General features: G+C 38.2%; 1 protein-coding gene across 2 annotated transcripts in view; it reads right to left on the bottom strand.

Moving 5' to 3' along the window:
- Positions 1 to 21612, bottom strand: part of PCSK5 (proprotein convertase subtilisin/kexin type 5) — a 271693-nt gene that overhangs the window by 60488 nt on the left and 189593 nt on the right. The window contains exons 18-21 of one of the 2 annotated variants that reach the window (XM_063129356.1): positions 19062 to 19159; positions 17975 to 18104; positions 15557 to 15672; positions 7004 to 10773 (exon numbers count right to left, since the gene is read on the bottom strand). In XM_063129356.1, the coding sequence (XP_062985426.1) occupies positions 10658 to 10773; positions 15557 to 15672; positions 17975 to 18104; positions 19062 to 19159 (460 nt within the window). In that variant the 3' untranslated portion in view covers positions 7004 to 10657. Of the gene's footprint in view, positions 1 to 7003; positions 10774 to 15556; positions 15673 to 17974; positions 18105 to 19061; positions 19160 to 21612 lie in introns of those variants that run through there. The other variant, XM_063129354.1, reaches the window with a different exon arrangement.

Here is a 21612-nt window from a genome sequence, read left to right as displayed (position 1 = left end):
ATAAACCTCCCTGATAAAGAATGAATTCAGACGATCCCGGTATGGCATGGTTGCATAGCATTTGCTAGTGGTGGTGGTTGGCGTATAGCATTTTTGTTAAATATTGAAATCCAGATACAAAGACAGATTACCTTTAAATGTATGTTGTTCTCAGTTCCAACAGAGTTGTTGGAGACAGGCCTGGTTCAGATCCAACAATCACAGGCCAATAAACATGGCTTATCTGCCCAGGAACAAACTGAGTCCTTATTTATTTATTTATTTATTTATTTATTTATTACATTTTTATACCGCCCAATAGCCGAAGCTCTCTGGGCGGTTCACAAAAATTAATAGATATTCCGTCTTTGCCCTCACTTCCTCCCTATGGCTTCCATGCTTGTTTAAATCAATTTCTGAATTGGGAAACTGTGGCTTAATCCCAGTATATGAAACCAGGCATATCAGCACAGAAACCAGGCATGCAAGGAGGGGAAGAGGATTTTCAAGCTGATAAACTGTGATTTACCAAGCCTGAAATTCTTAAGTCTGAAATAGCCAAAATCTGTTTTGACTCCTCCTCAGCATAGTCATGCTCATGCATGCACAGCACAGGGTTAGTGTCAGTGGCCTGGCTGGCACTCAAAGTTACTGCAGTCATACATGGGCCATTTCTACAACTGCCTTTTCTCCCCGGATCGTCCCAGGATCATCCCTGTGCATGCAAATGACACACAGGGGATCCCAGAAGCAGGCAGGGATGATCCCTCTGTTTTCCTGGGATAATCCTTCGGTGTAGAAAGGGCCATGGTCACTACTATTTCATAGACGCCTGGAGCTAAAGAACTCATGCCGGTATTGAGACCAATTTCTAAGGAGGCAAAGAGTGAAAGTTCGTGGGTGAAGGATGTAGCATTGGTGTTCCTGTCCTTTCAAGTTAACAAGAAGTGGCACATGCATGTTTGGGCAATTCCTTGGCTACAGTTCTTTTGCTTCCTCCTTCCCTTGATTGGGAGCCATCTCAAATACCATAGGGCAGAACTGGTTGTGGGAAGAAGAGCACCCCAAATCTTACTCGCATTGAGTAGTACTGTGTTGGCAGGCTGCCCAGTAGCAAAGCTTGAGAGACAGTTTGCCCCAGTGTCCTGTGAAACTGTGTGCTTTTCGCACCCCGTGTAGAAACAGGCCTCAAGATTTGCATCTCCAGTTGAATGGGTGCAGAGGCCAAAGCAAGCAATCTTTCTAGTCACATACTCAAGTAGAGATTGAAATTGTATGACTTAATTGAGTCACATCAAAACCGAGCGCCGTGTTATTAGATTAAGGCACAGTGATCAGGAACTAGGCATGATTACTCCCCAGGCAAAGAGTTGGATACATCCAAGGTGTTGCATAATTTGTGGTAACTATGATGGATGAGAGGAGAACCATGCCGCTGGCTGCAGCGCAAAGGAAGATTCTCCCTTGATAAAATTTTGCCCATCCTGAGTAAGATGTGAGTAGAGGAATCTGCCCTATGGAGACTACAACCTGCCCCTCCTCCTTTTCTGGTTTGTCTAAGGTTGGGCCAGAACAGGGATGCAGAACTTCAGGCCCGTGGACCAAATCCAGACTTCCCCAGAAGTCTTGTCCTTTCCTCCTGATCCACCCCCTTTTCCTGACTGCCAATCATTTGGGGATTCTGCAGCTTTTGCATGCACACACCCACACCCCATTCTAAAAGGCTGAAATACCTCTCATAAGGCTTAGTTGCTGGCAATAAGAGCTTTAAGCTTCAATATGCTGGTGTTTGGGGTTTGGCCCCACGCCTTTTGCCTTTGGTCCCACCCGCCACTGGAAGGCAGCCACCGAACCAGAGAAGTGGGTATGCAGAAAGTGCTGGAAATTGGTGTGATGGTTCTGAATTTAACTACCCTAAAAAGTTAGATTCCCTGTTTTTACCACGGTGACTGTGCACAAAGAGTAGCTGCAGTGCACTGCCCATGGCTAAGAGACAAAGCTCTGTGAGCTCATTTTCTCTACCCAGTCTTCCAACCCACATTCTTGGCTGCCTCTTTATTTTTCCTCCTTCTCAGAAACTGTTAGGACCCAAATTTGCCTAGCCCAAACCTCTGCAACTCCCTCGGAATCATTGTCCAGCACATTCAAATCTGGATTCAGCACGCGTGTCTGAGGCCTAGCTTTCCATGCACAGCAATCCTTGGTTTAAGCACCGAGTGGGCTGCTGAGGTAATTTCCATATATTTGAACCCCATGCATGGATGTATCTGTTTTCTGCTTTGTACACGTAATAAGCTTAAGACTCATACGAGCTGACTGAATCCATCATTGAATTCATATAGTGCCTTATTATTTGCAAGAAATAAATTCCCCATGACTGACCATTTGTACATTTTAATTCTTGTGTTATTTTATTTATTTATTTATTACATTTTTATACCGCCCAATAGCCAAAGCTCTCTGGGCGGTTCACAAAAATGAACAACAAACTAGCTGCCTTTTGGGATAGGGGTGTGTGTGTGTTTTATGATAATGTGCTATACCAGATTCAAGGAGCCCTTATATGTAGGTATCTTCCCCCCTGGCAGGCTTCCTGTACCTTTAAGTTTCATGACATTGGAAATATCACAGGTGCAGCTTTTTCCATCTCAGCATCAGTATGTTGGGAAAGGCTGCAGCAGCTACATTCCTGCTTGTCATACAATTTTTAGAGGCATAAACAGTGGAGGCTGGTGGCTCCAATGTCAGTGAAGTGGTGAATTTGTCCCAGGGTTTAGTCAGAACCGCTCAGAACTCTATGAGCGCTATCCAAAAATAGCACCTTGGATAGAGTTCTGACTGGTTTTGATTGAAACTCAGAACAGATTCACAGCTCCACTGGACAGAAGCACTTTGTCAGAAAAAGATAGGGCACTTACTATCAGGAGTTCTTGGACAGCTGTGGGTGACCGAGTCAGGCATGGCCCAGAATCCTTGGGATTCGCCTCTCATGGAAACCCTCAGAAATCTGGTGCTGAATATCATTTAACCAGGTTCTCTTCCTGCCTGAGGCAAATTCAGGACAGGCTCAAAAAACACAGCGTGGCAGAAAGTGAATTGTAATAGCCAATCAGATTTAGCTATGTAATTTAGCTATGTAATCAGTGAAGGAAAAGAAGCCAATGTAATTCTGGAAACATTGTCCTCACTCACTATCTCATTGCCTTCAGTGATGTCATCACATAGCCAAATCTGATTGACTATGTGGCATTGTGAATGAATGGGTGAACACTTTCACTCCCTTGTGTCCCAGTTCCCACAAGTGGTGGGAATTGTAAGTGTTGGCATTTTTCATCACCTCTTTTTGTACACAAAAAACAACCCTGATTTTAGCTCAACCCCTTTAAAGTCCTTTTAGGTCCACATATTCCCACACATCCCAGTGGGAGACCGGGCACTGCTTCAAATTGCTCCCTTCCTACGGATGTTTCAGTTTCAGGACTTCAGAATACAGGTACTGGTTATAGTGATGACCTTACTACATTGCTGAGTTGGATCAGCTCATCCAGAGACTGAAAGCAAACATGTATAACATGATGAAACAGGCAGGGAACCATTTTAATATAGCAATGACTACATCTTTTGCCTATGTCAGCTTTGGGTTTGTGTATTTTCCCCACCCCCCCTGCCTCCTTGTCACATTTGAACCAATACCTAAACTGTCCTTTGTAATTAACAGAGCAATCCTACCTGCTGAGCTGAGATCCACATGCTACCAATCACCATATCCAAAGCTCATGCTGACAGGACAGAAGTGAGGGAAGTGTGGTATTCCCCCTTCCCTGGCTATTTTTAAAACCACCAGCCAACCAAATTCTCTTCCATTTGCTTCAATGGGAGGAAACCAGTCTACACAAACTCCAGGTGGGCTGTGGATCCATCCCATAATGCGCCCCGGGACTTGCACCGTTTGATAAGAATCAGCTGTGAAGGTTTCCATGGTAGGTGGGTTCTGAAGTTATATGCCATTCTATGAGGGAAATCTGACACATCCAATGGTTCCTGCATCCCAAAGTTTGTAAACTGGTGAGAAAATAGACAGTACTTAAGGTAGGTGACTTGAAATAAATAAATAAATAAATGGAATTGGTATCACCACTGCACAAAGAATATGTGTGTGAGTGATTTTTTTTTTTAAAAAAAATACACCAAAGAAAACAAAGCCCTTGCTGTAACAGTTTATTCATGTGTTTGCAGCTATTGTGAGACACAATTTTATGAGGCCACCGAATTGAATAAGGTCTTATTTTCTGGTAGTGGTTTCCTCTAAAAAAAATCGCCCTCAAAAATCTATATCCCCCAAAGTAACTACCTAAAATATAGTTTAATATTTATGTGATCTATATTTATGGGAAACTAATAGAGAATTGTAGCAGTACAAATGATTTTTCAGGGAAATATGAAGTAAACATAATTTCCAATATAAATTTCATATATTATAGGAAATAACACATTTCCTCTGGGTATGACCTGTGTTTCTGATCCATGGAATATATCATAGTACACTGATCCTAGTACACTACTGGGTGCTATAAGAGAATAGTTATGCAACAATACAAGGCACAGAATCTTCACAGAACGATAAAACCTGACAGCAATACAATGCAAAGAATTTTTTCAATGAAAAGTTCTATGAGTGTTTCTTTGGACTCTGATCTCATGATTTCCCCAGGCTATAGAAACTGTCAATAGAATTGTATTAAATCATACTTTATCCATTACTGTTGCCCTATTTGTAGTGTGTACTGTACTCTGTAAGCTTGTTTATTGTTTATTGAGCCTCTGTCAAATTCACTACATTCAGTACTTAGAAATGACCAGATCTCTAAAAAAAGAAAGAAAGAAAAAGATGGAACAGTAATTCTCAAATTATGTACTGTGCAAGTATAGTCTCACATGTGCTGTTTCTACTTTTTTAGAACTGCTTCTTTAGAAATGTAAAGTTCTAAAGAGTGCAAATCTGGATATCCCTAGACCATAATTGAGCAATTTCCCCCTCAAACCCCTTTCTCATTATTTTCTACTCTTGTAGGGGAATACTTGTGACAAAGTTGCACATAAATGACATTTGGGGAATTAAATCTATCTTCCTAAAAACACAAATACAGCTTTCACTTTTAAATACTTCTTCACCCCTAATAGTGGTAAAGTTTGTAAATAAGCTATGGGACCGGAGTTGCGATTAGAGTGTTGGACTAGACTGGAAAATCCTAGTTCAAATCTCCCTCCCGAATTTCTACTTTGTCAATGATTGCTGGCAGATTTATTTATTTATTTATTTATTGCATTTCTATATCACCCAATAGCCGAAGCTCTCTGGAAGTTTGTTCTAAACCTACCAATCATTGACAGAGGCCAGAAAATATTTTTTTCCAGTTGGGAGGACATTTGCCCCATAATAGATACACTGTTTTTCATGGTATAAGCAGCCTTCTCCAACCTTATACCCTCCAGATGTTTTGGACAACAACTCCCATACTTTCTGGGGCTGAAGGGTGTTGTAGTCCAAAACATCTGGAGGATACCAGGTTGGAGAAGGATGCTGTAAGCAATGCGATTTTATTGAATGTCAGCTCTCAAATGGGGTTATTTTGCCCCATTTCTTTGCAATTTGTTAGGCATGGTGCCTGATTAGTCTGACCCTGGCAAATTTTATTCCATTTCAATTTAAAATGGCAAACTAATAGGAAGCTGAAGACAGGCATTATGAAAATATATTTAAATCTAAAAAAAAATAATGAAAGAAAAGGTAATGAACATTTTTACAGCATACATTCCTAGTAGTTATTATGAGGAATATGTATATTTGTTATGTACACAGATATCTTATGTGTGATACAATTTGCATGCCCTGGTTTGGAGATCAGATTATAACTCAATTTCTAACCCATGTAATTGTTAGTGGTCTGAAATTGCTGGTTTGCCTCTGATCTGGCTCTACATGTGGAACCCATGTGTCTTCCCATGTCTGCTGCCCACAAGGCTGCAAGTATCTGAATGGATGAACAAACATAGGCTACAATTCCATAGCCAATTCCCTTGGCTTGGAATTTAACACATGACTTTGGCCTATGACATAGGATTTTATTAATTTAAACTCCATTCGGATGGCTCCATCCGCACATAGATGGTGGAAGGAGAGCTGATGTGTACGGCCAGACTGGACCTTTGAGGTATTAACTTTCAGTCCAAAAAAAGAGATGACTAACAAATTATCAGTGATTATCAATAGATTCCTTAACCCAAAAATTTATAGAGACATTTTTCCCTATTTCTGTGCTTTCTATGCAATATACAAGAGTATATTGCGAGGTTTTTGTAGTACTGACCTTCTTTCCAAACTATATTTTCAATTCTGAACCATTGTTCAGTGCTTAAACAGTACCTTAGGGTTATTCCTCCCATACAGTGTTATGGGCTGCTGTGTGCATGCAGGGCTAGGTGTCCAACAAACATCAAGGTATTTAGTATACCTAACTATAACTTAAGTTAGACCTGAATTGTTTACATGCCACTGTGTGGAATAAACCCCAAGCATGATGCAGTCTTGGAAGATCATGCAATAGAAGGACAGGGCAACTCACACGGTCCTTTGCATGGAATGCAAGGAAGCCTTTTTTGAATCTTTCATAGCTCAAAAGTTTCCACACTACAGGCGGGAAGGCTGGGATGCAGGATGTACTGTCACTGGGAACCTAGGAGCACCAAATTCTAAATGCATCTGTTGTGCACAATGAAACCTATGGGTAATGCTGCGAACTCTATGAGCCATCATATCCTTCTGTGCACTAATATGATTTCTATAAATGTTCACAATTATATGTAAACTCTAGAATAGGTGAAATCCAAGCTATTCTATACCAGAATTCAAGTACACTATCAGATTTTTTTGTAAACACCAGTAATTTTCTTTTCAAATACCAATATTTTAATTTAAAATATTCTTTAATTTTATTTCAGCAATTTCTGTTTAGTACCAAATTGCTTGAGGGTGGGAGAGGAAGGGGTGTGTGGAGGAGCCCAGGAAAAGTAGTTCTCCTTTCAAGCATAAGATTTTATGTATGACTCATAAATGTGCTTCCTAGACCAAAAGAACAAGAACTTAGGTTAATTTAATAGAAAAAATAAAATATGGAATAACATTGATTTTGGCCAATATCAATTACAACAGTACTACCCTATTTTACAAATAACAACTGGACATTTTACACTTGTACAGTAGTCTTCAGTAAAAATGTTTCAGGATTTAACAATGTGTCAGTATTTAAAAAAAATTAAATTCTTCTCTACAGTTGTATTAGAAGCATTTGTAAGTATCCAAATAAATTCTTTACAATTCAATACATTATATCACAATAAGGAATATAATATATTTATTTATATAATATATATATACCATTAATTTAAACTTTGAAAGCATTATTTTCTAGTTAATAATGTTATGTAGAGAAATGAGGCAGTCCAAACAGTACTAGTAGTTAAACCAGTACAAGTTGTGATAGTTTCATAACTTTTAGTAAGAAGCTGGGAATCAATGGAATTAAACATATCATGCTGGCTGTGGTTTCCTAGAAGACACAGTCACCAGCCCCAACCCAGTTTATGTAAATCACCCTTAATTCCCACTGAACTAAGTTCGACAAATTATTTGTGATTAATTTAAGCCCCACCGATTTCAATGGGATTTTATCACAACTAATTTAGCTGGATGAGGGACACCACATCTGACTTTTTCCATTTTTTTTTTACCACTTGCAAGACAAAAGTACTATTAGCATCACCAGCTGAAGTAAACTAATTGACCATAGTTCCTCTACTTGTGAACTCTCTTTCTATTCTAGTTATTTTCATAACCAGTTCTACACAATCTCTGTACATTTCTTTCCTTCTGTATTGTAGCTCACTCTTTATGATGTAGCAACAGGAGTAGGCTACCTGAGAGCTGTTTGTGTGTTTGTGAAAAACAACTTCCTTGTTCATTCTCTACAGGTTACTTAGAACAAATGCAATTTTTCACATTGTGTGGATCTTGTGTATATTAGAGAAGAGTTGTATTGTCCGCTGACCATTCTTAGTAACAAGGCTCTCGAATTAGTTCTACATTTTAATTATTTTATGTTGTGCAATAGGATTTTTCTTAAATCAGAAAGTTTTCTCTAGAATATAATATAAAGGCCAGTTGACAAGATCGTTTGGACTTCATTAACATTAAGTATGCACCTAGTCCTTTTCTATTCATATGTTTAAGATTATAATAATGAATAGCTATTTAAGAATTATTGGATGTCTTCAAAACTTGAGGCCCAAGGAGATCATTTCAAATTTTAATCTTAAAAAATGCTTATTCTTTTCAGAAAAATATTTTCTGTGTGATCTACATAAAGATATCTTTTGCAATAACTCAGCTTTACTTTAAAAAGAAAGCATTTGCAAACTGCCACATTTATTTCTAATGCTTCAGGTCCATTATAGAGTTTTAAAGAGGCTAGGCAGCCCTGTTTTCTTTCATTATAAATGAAATTGCTTTACATGTCAGTGTTATACATAGTGAAATAGAAATTATTTTGAAGGGGACAAAAATGGCTGGATTTATCATAAAGCAACTATTAGAAGTTTAACTTATTTTGTAATGTATGAATGCTTTGCTCATCAATTGGTCACCAAAGATTGATGAAGTGTATTCCAGTACTGTTTCCAGATACTAGTATGAAGTTTTGAGTTTCTTTTAGAGATTTTCTCTACTTATCCTAAGATAGTAGAACAAGAATAGCACCTGGTTTAAAACTATAAGTTATCTCTTATTATTGCACAATTACCAAATTACTTCATTTTTGATGTAACATTGATGATGTATGCACATCAATAATTGAATTTGGTTCAGTATATTAATTCCAGTTATAGATGCTAATCATGCAAATGTTTGTAGAAGTTCCATTGCAATCTGGATCTCATTGTTCCTTTTACACCATTGCAAATCCAGAGAATGTAACTAGTGGACAGAAAACAGTCTACCATGAATGAATCAGGTGTGCTTCATATAGAATAAGCCATATTCATGTATAAGCTGTTGCATATTTTCTTTCAGAATGGTATGCATGCACATTATAATGCATGTATGATAATATGTGTGTGTGTGATTTTCACTTCCATAGAAAAGGCACCTCTATCTGTATAAAAGGATGCAGGAATAGAGCTGTTTTATCCAGTGAAGTGAATGGGGAATCCATGTACGCATCACAGTTTCCATGACACAAGGAGTTTCTGAATTTGGGTGCTGGTGGCTCAAAGTCATGGCAACCTCAACAAAGCATAAAATAACCTCACCTTAACCAAAAGAACAAAAGTTGAGGGGGAAATGTAAAAATAAATAAATGATTAATTTAAATAAACCAGGTCTATCACTAGTCAAACAAGCAGTAGGTAATATTAATGAATAATTAATGAAACATTACTGGGTTAGTAATAGATTGCTGGGCAGTTCTGGGGTTGTATCCAATTTTAGTCTAACATGGACTAACAGCGGATGCAATCCTTTGTCTTTTTAAATGTATGTATATTTTCCTAATGAAGGACACCTTTTGAGGATGAAATGGAATCCATCTATTGATATTTCTCTATTTGTATATATTATATTACCTGGTTGTTGACTACTGATTGACTTTGTTCATTTAAATTAACATGGCCTTTTTACACTTCTTTCCCCTTTATTATGATATTTTTTCTTGACTGATCAGAAGTCATGGCCCATGCCTAAACAAGTAATTCCATATATATAATATGAATATTTTACAGTTACTGGTGCAGTCCATATTCAAGTATGAAAGCTACACTTCTAAAAGCAAGAGGGCTTTATACCTTTCGGAGTTTATTCATAGCAAGATGAAAGCCCTGAAGGTTTTATGGACTTTGCACCTTCCAAAAAGCCATTAAAAAGAAGTATGACAAAAATATCAGATTCCAAAACATGCCGGTTGACCTGGTTAATTTTTTTAAAAAAAGTTTTGCAAATGTAAAAAATGCAGTATAATGCAAAAATACCGCACAACATAGGATATGACTAGAAACCTTATGCAGAAACATTTATGCCTTTTAACATTTCAGTGGTTGCAGCGTACAGCCCTGCAACAAAAGATGTTCCTAATTCTTTCAGGGATTGCTTGATTACCTACTGTTCTTCCTCATTCTGATTATATAACCATAAAAAAGACTAATGCAAGCACATTTTTCCTTCTATTTTAATCCATGTAAACTTGTGTTGTTTTCTTGAAATGCTCTACACATCTTGAAGGGGAAACAAGCAGGAAAAAGGAAAGGATAATTTTTTAAAACAACAACAACAACAACAACAACCCAGGGACATCCTTAAATTGACAGGAAATCAAATAACTTTAATTTTGGCATCAAATGCTTTGGTCACACCATACTGACACTGTGATACGGGATGCTTTGTTCTAAACACCCAGTAATGAAAGGTAGGCTTGTTGTAGTTTTCTATTTTAAGTTCCAACATAAAGTTCACTGTCTCCCCAAAGGGGAGTTATAGAAAGAGAAAGAGAAAGGTGGTTTGCTTTTTTCATTTTTAATAGTATGGATTAATCTATAAGTCTACAGGAGCAAGAGAACTCAGAAAGGTGCCAATTCAGCCTTTTAGTGTACATGTTCTGCAACAAAGTTGCTGAAGCACTTTCCGTTGGCAAAGATTATTCTTTTTCACTAGCATACAGAAGCCTCCTTCGGCCCAAGATTCTTCCGTTGCTTCCAGAGGTCATAGAAAGTGGAGGGAAGTTGAAGTTTTGAACAGCATGGTGTCAAATGGAGGAAGGTTTAATTTGTCAGACAGGCAAATTTGATGGAAGAGACCATTCAGGAGCAGGTAGCAAATAGGAAATTGTGTTTCCATCAAAAGGAATTTCAGTCACAACAGCATTTGTTTTCAGGAAGAAATATTGTGTTCCAGCAAGGAGTGATTTGTATCCATTATGAAAGGAGAAAAAAAAAAAGATCAGAAAGAGAAATATTAGAAAACAGTGAAAAATCCAGTGGAAGATATTTTATTGAGTATTATGAATAAAAAGAATACTAAACAGCACATCAAAAGAATATATACATAGTTTAAAATTACATAGAATGTGTACCGAACAGCATCCTCAGCCTTTCTGCTCCAAAAACTAGTGATTATTGTGTGGAGTGTATTGCCACTGTAGAAATGCACAGGCACAACCTATGACAACCTACTAGCATTGCAAACATTTTATGGGCGTGTTCACTTGTTACTTTCCAGAGAGAAATCTTAATCTTGTACTAGTCTCAGTTTCTTGTCACACAACTCCTGCACCCTCTTAGAATGAGAGAGTTGTATCAAATGATGCCTGTCCTCCAAAGTGAAATGGATCCCTCCTCCTGCTGCAGCCCCCTAAACCTCCGAATCTGCTCCAGAGTGTTAGGGGACCCGTAGCTGATTTTGGGGACAGAGAAGAAGAGAAAGTTGAATATGGCCCTTCTACCTGGGTAAAGAGAACTAATGATTTTTGAGCTCATCTAAATTTTTTAAAAAATCACTTTAAAGCTCATTTTGACTTGCTCCTAATTTTGTTTTTGGCCTGCTTTTTGGCTTATTTGAGCAGGAAAAATGCACATTTTCCTACTTGAATATGGGAAAGGTGTGCATTTGAATGGGAAAGGTGAGCCTTTCTGTGCAACTTTTTCAAAAGTGTACACTTTCCACTACTGGCTTACTGAAAATGCATACTTTTTCTTTAAAGAGAAAGTGCATTTTAAAATGATTTTTTTTTTTAAAAAAAGTATTTTATAATGCGATCACAAATTCAAGAATGTGTGAACATTCCTCAAAAAAAGCATTCCTGCTCACACGATTTGCAAGCACAAATGGCATTTCTAGTAAATAACATGGGTTTTCGATCAAATTATTAGGAAGATTCCACATTCAAATAAATGTAGTGGAGCCTAGTTCATTCATTACTTTCTCCCTGGTGGGACAAAAAAAAAAAAAAAAAAAGCACATGTAACAGAGACCCATACAGAGATGAAATTCCTTTCTGATCAGTAACAGATGAATAATCACTACATTAATATTTTCATTGTATATCATAAGTTAAACAACTCTTTGATTATTTCATGTTAGCTGGTATTCTCCCAATAAAGTTTTCTCAACCCTTGCTAACTTGGAGGACATTAAGCACGTCTCTGTAAATGGTCACTCAATGAAACCAACATGACATCTATCTCTGTTGGTTTAGCAGTTTTATCCCTTGTGTACAAGTGGAGGAAAGGGCTCATGGTTTATAATTGCTTTCTGTAAAAGTATGAAAAAATGAGATACAGAATGTGAACAAATGTAAATCATACTTGGAATCAATCCACGCCTGAAAAATAAAGTGTCTTGTGTCTTGTTTTCCTTAAAGCTCAGCATTAGTGGCAAACAATGTGCAGCATGTGGAAAAGAAATTGCTTTCAGCAATGCTTACATATCCTTTCATTGACATTAAAAGCTGTATATTGCAATAGTCTTCGAGAACTTTAAATTGGAGCGTTGGATCCAGATTTATGTTGGATCAACTGTGCTTGCAGAAATGGAGTTCTCCACTCCTACTTCCCACGGCAGCCCTACCAGCCCCCTGAAAATCCCACAAAGACAGTCCTACAGAGACCCTATCCCACAGAAACCCTACCAAATGGGGTGAGCTGTATTGTGTGAAGGAAAGGGGATTCCCAAAAATAGGGTAGAGAGTAGAGCTCTTCCTCTTGTGGAAGGTTCCTTACTCTTGCAGAAGACAGATCTTGGATCTTTTGTGAAATGTTACCAAAATAAAATAAAAAAGGTTTCCAAGCTGAAATCTAGTTTCATTTACATAATAATTTAATCTAAATGTAGGGTTTCAGTGTGGTTGACTGTGATAATAAAGATAATATAATATGCCCCACCCCAAAAGTCCCTTTGATAATTTGCCCCCAAAGATCACATGAAGTAGGGAAAAAAAAGGATAACTGTTGAGTAAAATGTGAAGTAGCTTTAAGGTAAGGAATGGGCAGAACGTGAGACAGAATTCTCAGAGTTGAGGCATTCAGTTTGGAGGAAATTGTAGCTGGATACAAATCATGATCCAATGGGAAGAAAAATCTGGGGAGGGTGGTGGAGACACCAAAGTAGGGACAGAGGGGAAAGCACATTACGCGGTTCATCAGCAGGTTTTCAACAGCCACACTGTAGGTAATTGAAAGGAGCAGGGAGAGGGGATGCTATCAGGACACAAGAACAAGGGAGCAGCAGCAGCAGCATGGGATGCTGGTCTAGCTGTGGATGAGAGTTATGGATATCTAAGAAGGGGGGGAAGGAATATGTTGAGATGTCCTGCCAATCAGCAAATTGTTGATATTCACTACCTGATGCTTATCCAAGCTACTTATAGAGCTTTGGAGAATTACAAAGCTGAGGCTCCCTTAGTAATCTAGAAAACTGCCTGCCAAACAGCTTTAGAGTCCCTAAATGTTATGTTCTTTTGATCACTTGTCCCCACACATCAAAAGAACGTAACACAAGAACAGCCATGCTGGATCAGGCCAAGGGTCCATCTAGTTCATCTATGGGGAACCCACAGCTGCCCATGGAAAACCCACAAGCAGGACACAAGTGCAACAGCACCCTGCAGCCCACGTTCTCCAGCAAGTAGTGAACATAAGCATACTGCCTGTGATACTAGCAAGGGACAAGCAACACTCAGGAAACTTGAACAGTATCCACGCTGATCTGCTGTTCTATTATTCAACCTTACTACAACACACTTCACTCAGGATGTTAATAAAGCCACTGGAAGAGAGATTGTTTATAGGAATTACACTCCCCCCTAACATAGGCTTAATGATCTATTATTTATTTATTACATTTCTATACCGCCCACAGCCAAAGCTCTCTGGGCAGTTTGCAAAAGATGAAAAAATTAAAATAAATCTAGCAAATATTGGATCAAGGTTTATGGATTGTAGATCACAGCAAATTCTAAAAAAGGTTACATAGTTGAAAAAAAGAACAAAAAACTTGGTCCTCTAGTGTGACATCATTGAGGCCTGGAGGAAAGTGGAATAGGGAGCTACAGGAGAGAAAAATACAGATGTGCTGCACTCACTGGTGAATACAGATGAACATTTAAGGTAACTTACCATTATAGACATACAGTTACGTAGGTAGTTTGTCATCTATAGTGTTGATCATGCAACAAGAAGAATTTTGCCGCATATTCCCACCAGATAAAACATCCAGGAAAACAGGGTCATGTTAAAAAAAAATCTATTCAACTAATGGGGGATGCTACTAATGATCATTTCCCCAAGGTAGTTTGTATGCCCCCCTCCTTGATCAATGATGTCTTAGTAAAGGGTTTATATTCACCCGCTCCTGTAGTAAAATCTTACCATCCAGTCTGAAGCACTTTTTTGTATTCTTCCATGTCTCTTTCAGTTTATTCTGGCCTTTAGGACCAGTGCATAAATATATATTGGAGCTTTGGATGGCCCTCAGATCTGAATGGGAATAGCTTGTCCAGGATTCTCACACTTAAGGCCTGCATAAGTTGTAACTGTGCAATACTGACACTTGTCTCTTTCAACAGCCAAGCACTACCAGCCCAAGCACTAGGTACAATTGTGCTTTGGGCAATGAAGATTGCAATCTGTAAATATTTTCCCCTCATAAAATGTTTTGGCTCAGCAAGACATTCTTCTATTAAAATACATGATAAAAGGGTCTGATCATGGGGATGGCAGCCGTAGCCCACCAGCCATTGTTGTAAATAATGATGTTGATGATTATCAATAATGAACATTTCAGGAATTGTATTTCTTATTATATTGCAATGAACAGACGTGGGTCCCCTATAATTTAGTGGATGAATATGCAGAAATATTTTACAAAATACAAATGCAGAAACTAATGATATTTTTCAGGGCATGATGCATTAATTATAACAAATGCACATTTCTCAAAGTAAATAGCAACCCCAGCAACCCCATTTCTTCCCCAGTGGTCCCCATTTCTCATTTGTAACAAATTAATATAACTACTTAAGACTGCAATCAAACAAAACAAAACACATTAGCATTTAACACTTTGTACTATTTAGGCAATATGGCTGATCCATTCTGCCACATCTCAGTATTTTTAAATATTTTTTTTCCAAATATGTATTTTTCCTCTTCCATGTACATATTTTTGGTCTTCCTTTTGGAATGTTGTTTGAGTATTCTACTTATTTTGTGAAACATGGCATTTAAACTAATAAGTTAAAATACATTATTATGTTAAATATTTGTTTAAAAAACTAGAAAAATTATAGATGTCACAACATAAATGGAGAAAAGCAAAATTAAAGAATAGCCTATGTTGTCTCCTATTATGAATCAAATAGTGGAAAGGAATTGAGTTCACTTGAGATCAGTTTTTTTTTGCCTACATGATATAAAACATGTAAAGTATCTGGAAAAAGGCAGATAAATAATTTATTTGGAGATAGGTAAAAACACTCACCATCTTTACAGACTAGACCAACTACGCAGAGACCTGTATCTAAGATATAGCCATTTGGACAACTTGTACAGTTTTTCTCACTTGGACCACTGCACCCAAAACAGCTGAGGTCACATCTTAATGAAAAGATATCAAATTATATATATATGATTAATGATGAACATTAGAATCACACAGTCTTACAATAAAACACTGCTTCATTCCTTCAGTTTTATAAAAGAATAACAGCCCGATGTTAATGCTAAGTATAGAAAGAAAAATAGATAGCAAAGATGGTATAATTAAACTTTCAAATTCTCTACCAAAGTGTTTAATACAATTCTCAGATGGACCTCACATTTAGGCAATGCTGCATTAAATATAAAACCTTTAACCTCTGCCACCAAAATAAACCCTCTGTACCTTAGAGAAACTGAACAGCTTGGTTCCTATGGCATTGGCACTGCCATTAGAGACAGGCTAATAGGATGAACAAAATTAAGGGAATTATTTACAATGAGGAAATAAAGTGTCGCATTTCAGATGGTAGGTAGGATACAATTGCTTATGTATATTGTTCTTAAATATTCAGGAATAAATAAGCTTAGTTACTGTTCCTAATGTGCAAAAAATCTTCCCCAACTAAGTAAACCCTCAATAGCTTTTCCTCAAACCAGTTTTCCTTCATCTTTACCCCAGCCAATTACTCACAACCAGGAACAGATACTGTATAGCAATCTTCCTCTGCCTCAAGCTTTTCCTGCTCTTTCTGGCTTCTACGATAGTCCAGATGTTTCAAAAACTTCTAAAGGTCTCCCTCTGGGCAGACCTCTGCTTGAAACCTTCTGGTGCTGGGCTGGGCTGCCTGCTTGAAAATTTGCCACAACCTTACAGCATGGTTTCTTGCTCTCCCCAGCCACTAGTTCTAGTCTTTAAGACTTCTCCCATCAGGGTTCGTTCCAACTGAAAGATTCATTCCTTTTCAGTGTTGAGCTCTGCTTTCTTCAGCCACCAGCTCTGTTCTCCAGGTCCAATCAGAAACAACCATCTGTTCCTAACTGATCCACTTCCCAACTAACCTTTTATTCTCTCCTAGCCTAAAGCTCTGAGTGTAAGACTTTAGTTAGACCTAAGGTTTATCCCGGGATCGTCCCGGTGTTGTCCCTGCCTGCTCCCGGGATATCCTGTGTGTCATTTACATGAACAGGGATGACCCCGGGACAATCCCGGGATAAACCTTAGGTCTAGCTAAGGCCTAAGTAGCTTCCATTTAATCCCACTGACTTTCATGAGTTGTGGACAGGATGGGAAATCATACAGAAAGGTATTTACAACCATTGTATTCAACTGTATTCAAAACCCAGTTGTGCTGAAGTACTTGGAGTTGACTTATTAGTTCAACAGAAGTCAACAAAGCTGTTTCATTACAGGGTTTTTTTTTTGTCTGAATTGGCAATGGAAGTGGGAATCTTCTCCCCTTTGTAGTCTTGCATCACTGGCAGCTGTTTGAAGTATATCCTGTTTTCTTTGCCCACAACTGTAGATCAATTTTGTCTAGTCAAGTACCATGAAGCCCTGTGATGTTGATCTCTTTCTCTCTCCTGTTCTTGGATTCTGCCCATTTCTCCTTCAGAGCAACTTGACAAACTCACTCTATTGTTACATTAACGTGTGAAGAAGCTCACTTCCACCCCCACCCCGAACCAAGGGAGTTTTGTTTTGAGAAAGTTTCCATGTCCCAGGCCTATTTGCAGGTAGAGTACATGCATTGCCAGCAGTAATTTCCAGGTTCAATCCCTGGCTTCTCCAAATAGGGCTGGAAAAATTCCTGCCTGAAACAATGGAGAGCAGCTGCTAGTCAGTGTTGACAATACTGGACTAGATGGAACAATGCTCTGACTCAGGCCTTAGCTAGACCTAAGGTTTATCCCGGGATCGTCCCTGGGTCATCCCTGCCTGCTCCCGCAACATCTTGTGTGTCATTTACATGAACAGGGATGACCCTGGGACGATCCCGGGATAAACCTTAAGTCTAGCAAAGGCCTCAGTAATAGGCAGCATGCCATGTTCCTAGTAGCAGCCGCAGTTTAATTTACTCCATGCTAGAAAGCTAGAATTAATTCTACTGTGGAGAAAAAAATGTCTCCACTCCTTCTCCACTACCACCACCACCACCACTTCTTTTCTCTAGTCGTGGACATGCAAACAATAAAATTTCATACATCCTAGCAACCAAAGAAATCTTAGAAAAGAGGTTGCATGTACAATCTAGAACTCACATGAAAAGTCAATATTAAATTAATATTTGAAACCGTGATTTATATAGTATTATGCCAGGAGCATGCTTTCAATTTAATCGTGGTTTACATATGAAAGAAATTAATTCATGCATTTGATTTAAAAACAAATAGAAAACAGCTTTCAAAGAATACCGCTTACCTTTTGCAAGTTTTGTATCCATTTTCTAGAGAGTGATCGAAGTAGTAGCCATTGTTACAAGCCAGCACACATCTTCCATTCTCCATAAGATACTCTTCCGTGCAGTTTATGCAAGCTTCTGCTCCTGGGCCTCAAAAGCCAACAGAAGAAACAAGGTAACATATTGATAGATGCTCAACAGGCCATAAGCAGTGGATATAAGTAATATCTCGAACACAAAGAGTATGAGTGATTACTGAAAATACATTGTGTGGGATTGAAAGAACCATGTGTGGGTCATTTCCATGGGATTCATGCACAATGCTGGGTTCACAAGCTTCTTACTCATCTCAGCAATGTCTGTTCCCTGAAAAGTCACTTTAGGAAATTAGGGAACCTTCTGATGTAACTTGCATTGTATCATGAGAACGAGCAGTTGGGAGGGGAAATCTAGAAAGCTCTAGTACTACTTTTGATCCCAGCCACTCTTTCAGTAGATGTATATGATGTTTGATAACAAACATACTGCAGAATGTAACAATGAAAGACTCCCTAAAATCTCATTATATTGTGGTGAGTTTACGAATTTAACTGAAGTTATTATATACAATAAGCCATGTTATCATAGGTATTTCTTCTGTTAGATTACTTCTGCTTATCTCTTGATGACATAAGAAGCAAGTATCCATGAAAACTTATAACAAGCTCTCTTCGCAGCAAATTCTACATGTTTATATTACCATGTCACAAGGAAAGTAAACGTGTGAACAAACGTGTAAATTCTTCCACAGTAATACCTTCTGAGAAAAAAAAAGTCTAAGGAAAATCACTGTCATAAAATCTCTCTAGATATCTTCATTTCTTGATGTAACTAAAACAGAAATCCTCTTAAATCACAATTAATACTGCTACATGCAAGAATACAAATAAATGTTTGGCTGCTTTCAAGTGCTGTTTGCATCAATTAGAAAAAATAATTATTTGATATAAAATATTATGAAATCCTGTATAGGGGGGGAGTAACACAGGGAATGGACAATTATCAGTGATGTTATTTTATTGCAAGGAAAACTAAATTATTCAATTTATGAAAAAAACCTAGAAGTACCTGCACAAGAAGCACAGGAATGGTGGCATGGCTCACAATCCCTGCCATTATAATATTTTCCTTCTTCACAGCGGATAACACATCTGGATCCTTGTAAACTACATAGCAACGATAGAAAAATAAAATACTGATTAGCTGGCAACAAAAAAGAAGTTTGTAGAATACTATAGTGAGCATTTTTTTCATGTGAAATTTATGAAAGCCTTGTTGATTTCACATATGCTTATAGCTGAAGTGCTAAGCATGCTCTGTGTAATTCTGCAAAAGTCAGTCACACCTAAGTTAATTGAAAGGAAAGGAGTTAGAGTATGCTATTGAAACGCTTAGGCATGAGTAACGTCCACTGGATTGCGTCTACTACTTGGAAGCCCATTAAAATGTATGTGAAGCAAACTTCCAAATAATAGTCAAGATTCCAGAAACCATGCAACTTTTCAATTTACCCAAGGAAGATTGTGATTTGTGTTTTTTCAAACTACAGCCCCACCCTCACTCTCCAGTGCTGCTTGGAGGACAACTTTTGAAACTTGTGGGATGGTCTTCAAAACAGTCTGTGATATGGCATGGAGGCCTGATGTTCAAACTAAAAATATCCTACTGGATGTATGCAAAATGTTGCTTTCTGAATCCTCGCTAATATATTTAAGATTGGACATTAGAAAGCATTTTGTATGCATAGAATTAAAATCACATTAAATAATGAAAGTTGTGTCATTCTTCTACTGTACAAATTAAGTAAGAGTTGTAAAATGTGTGTTTTCAGAAATACAAAGAACCAAGCAAAATATCAATGTGGGACATTTCTGTACGGCAGCAGTAATACATTGGCCATAAAGACTGATCTCTTCCGGCAGGCCTACCTAGTTGAATTTTAAGATGCCTTCTAATAATGTGCTGCCTTTTAATAATGTATTAAAAGAACATGAACCTACCCGTACACTGCACTCAACATCTAAGGTCCTCCTTTGAGTGCCTACTCCGAGGGAAGCTCGGAGGATGGCAACAAGGGAGAGGGCCTTTTCGGCCCCCGACTGTGGAATGATCTCCCCGATAAGGCTCACCTGGCACCAACACTGTTATCTTTTAGGCGCCAGGTCAAGACTTTTCTATTCTCCCAGGCATTTAACACCATTTGACAATGCTAAGTTGGTTTTTTAACGAACCCCCAGAACTGTTGTTTTTAAATGGATACTGTTGTTTTTATGTTTTTAAATTTTGTATACTTTTAATGTTTACTGTTTTTAACTTTTGTAAACCGCCCAGAGAGCTTTGGCTATGGGGCGGTATATAAATGTAACAAATAAATAAATAAATAAATATTAGTTTTATAAGTTTTAATCATTTATATGTATTTTATGGTGTTTTGTATTTGTGTTGTACCCTGCTTTGATCCAGAGGGAGAGGTGGGTAAGAAATATTTATTATTATTATTATTATTATTATTATTATTATTATTAGTCCAGTTTGGACATCATGAAAAAGTTCCAGAGAATCCTGGCTATTGAGATTAAGCAAGTGTGCTTGTGCATGGTGCCCGATGGTTCCCACTTGGTTCCTCCTGCCAGCATAGGTGGCTAACAAACCATGGATTCTCCATCAGTGGTTTGATGGGCATTATGACATTATGCCCAGCAAACCACTGATGGAGAGTGGCATTATCTCTCTGCAAACAAGCTATAACTCATGGTCTGTTGTTTTGGGGCGAGATAAGCCAGAATCCCTAGTTCAGATGTCACAATAAACAAACCACAGACTGAGGGCCTACAGTTTGTTTAGCCATTCCTACTTGCAGGAGGAGCTAAGCAGGAGAAATCAGGAGATGTGCAACAGCACACAGCTTGATCCACAAAAGTCAGGGTTCGCCAAAGCCTGCCTTATTGTGATGTCTGAAACTGTCCATTGTCAGTGTTCAAACAGATCTTCAAAACACACACACATAGATAGCTTCAACTAATTTGTATCATAGTTAAAATAATGGAATAGTATAAGAAAAGTTTGTCTCAAAATCTATATTCGTGTCCAAATTAAAAGTAGATTAAGATGATTGGAAGAAAAACAAGATCTTTTTTTAAAAAAACAACAACAGGCAGTTTGGAGTCCTCTTATTCTATGCCTTACCACCAAGGCCAGGCAAGGTGAGAGGAAGATGGAGGTAATTTCGCTTCTGTTGCTTTGTTTAAATGCAGAAAGCAGCTAGGTGGGCTTCTGAGCTACTCTAGCTGACTTACCTTTTAGTAGGTGGGGAGGGGACTGGAGAGGTCATAGGATACTGTGCAACCTGGCCTCTCCTCTCCTCTCCCCTTCCTGCCGACCAGCACACACTTTCTCCCTCTTTGACTTCTCTTATGAGGTCAAAGGGGGTAAGGGAGGGAAGATCCACCATTGAATCTCCTCCTCTGTGCTTGAAGTTTTGTCTATGGACATGACGGACGAGGAGATTCCCAGCATCCTATGGTGCCTCAGATGCTTTCTAGGGGCCATAGGATTGCTATCTAACCCCATACCTTCAAGTCTTTCATATATATTTCCATGCCTGTTGCAGTTATTCTCT

Source organism: Elgaria multicarinata, chromosome 6 (genome assembly GCF_023053635.1).
Source record: "Elgaria multicarinata webbii isolate HBS135686 ecotype San Diego chromosome 6, rElgMul1.1.pri, whole genome shotgun sequence".
NCBI classification, from domain to species: Eukaryota; Metazoa; Chordata; class Lepidosauria; order Squamata; family Anguidae; genus Elgaria; species Elgaria multicarinata.
Note: the sequence above shows the minus strand (reverse complement) of the source record. Positions and strands in the feature narration are given on the sequence as shown.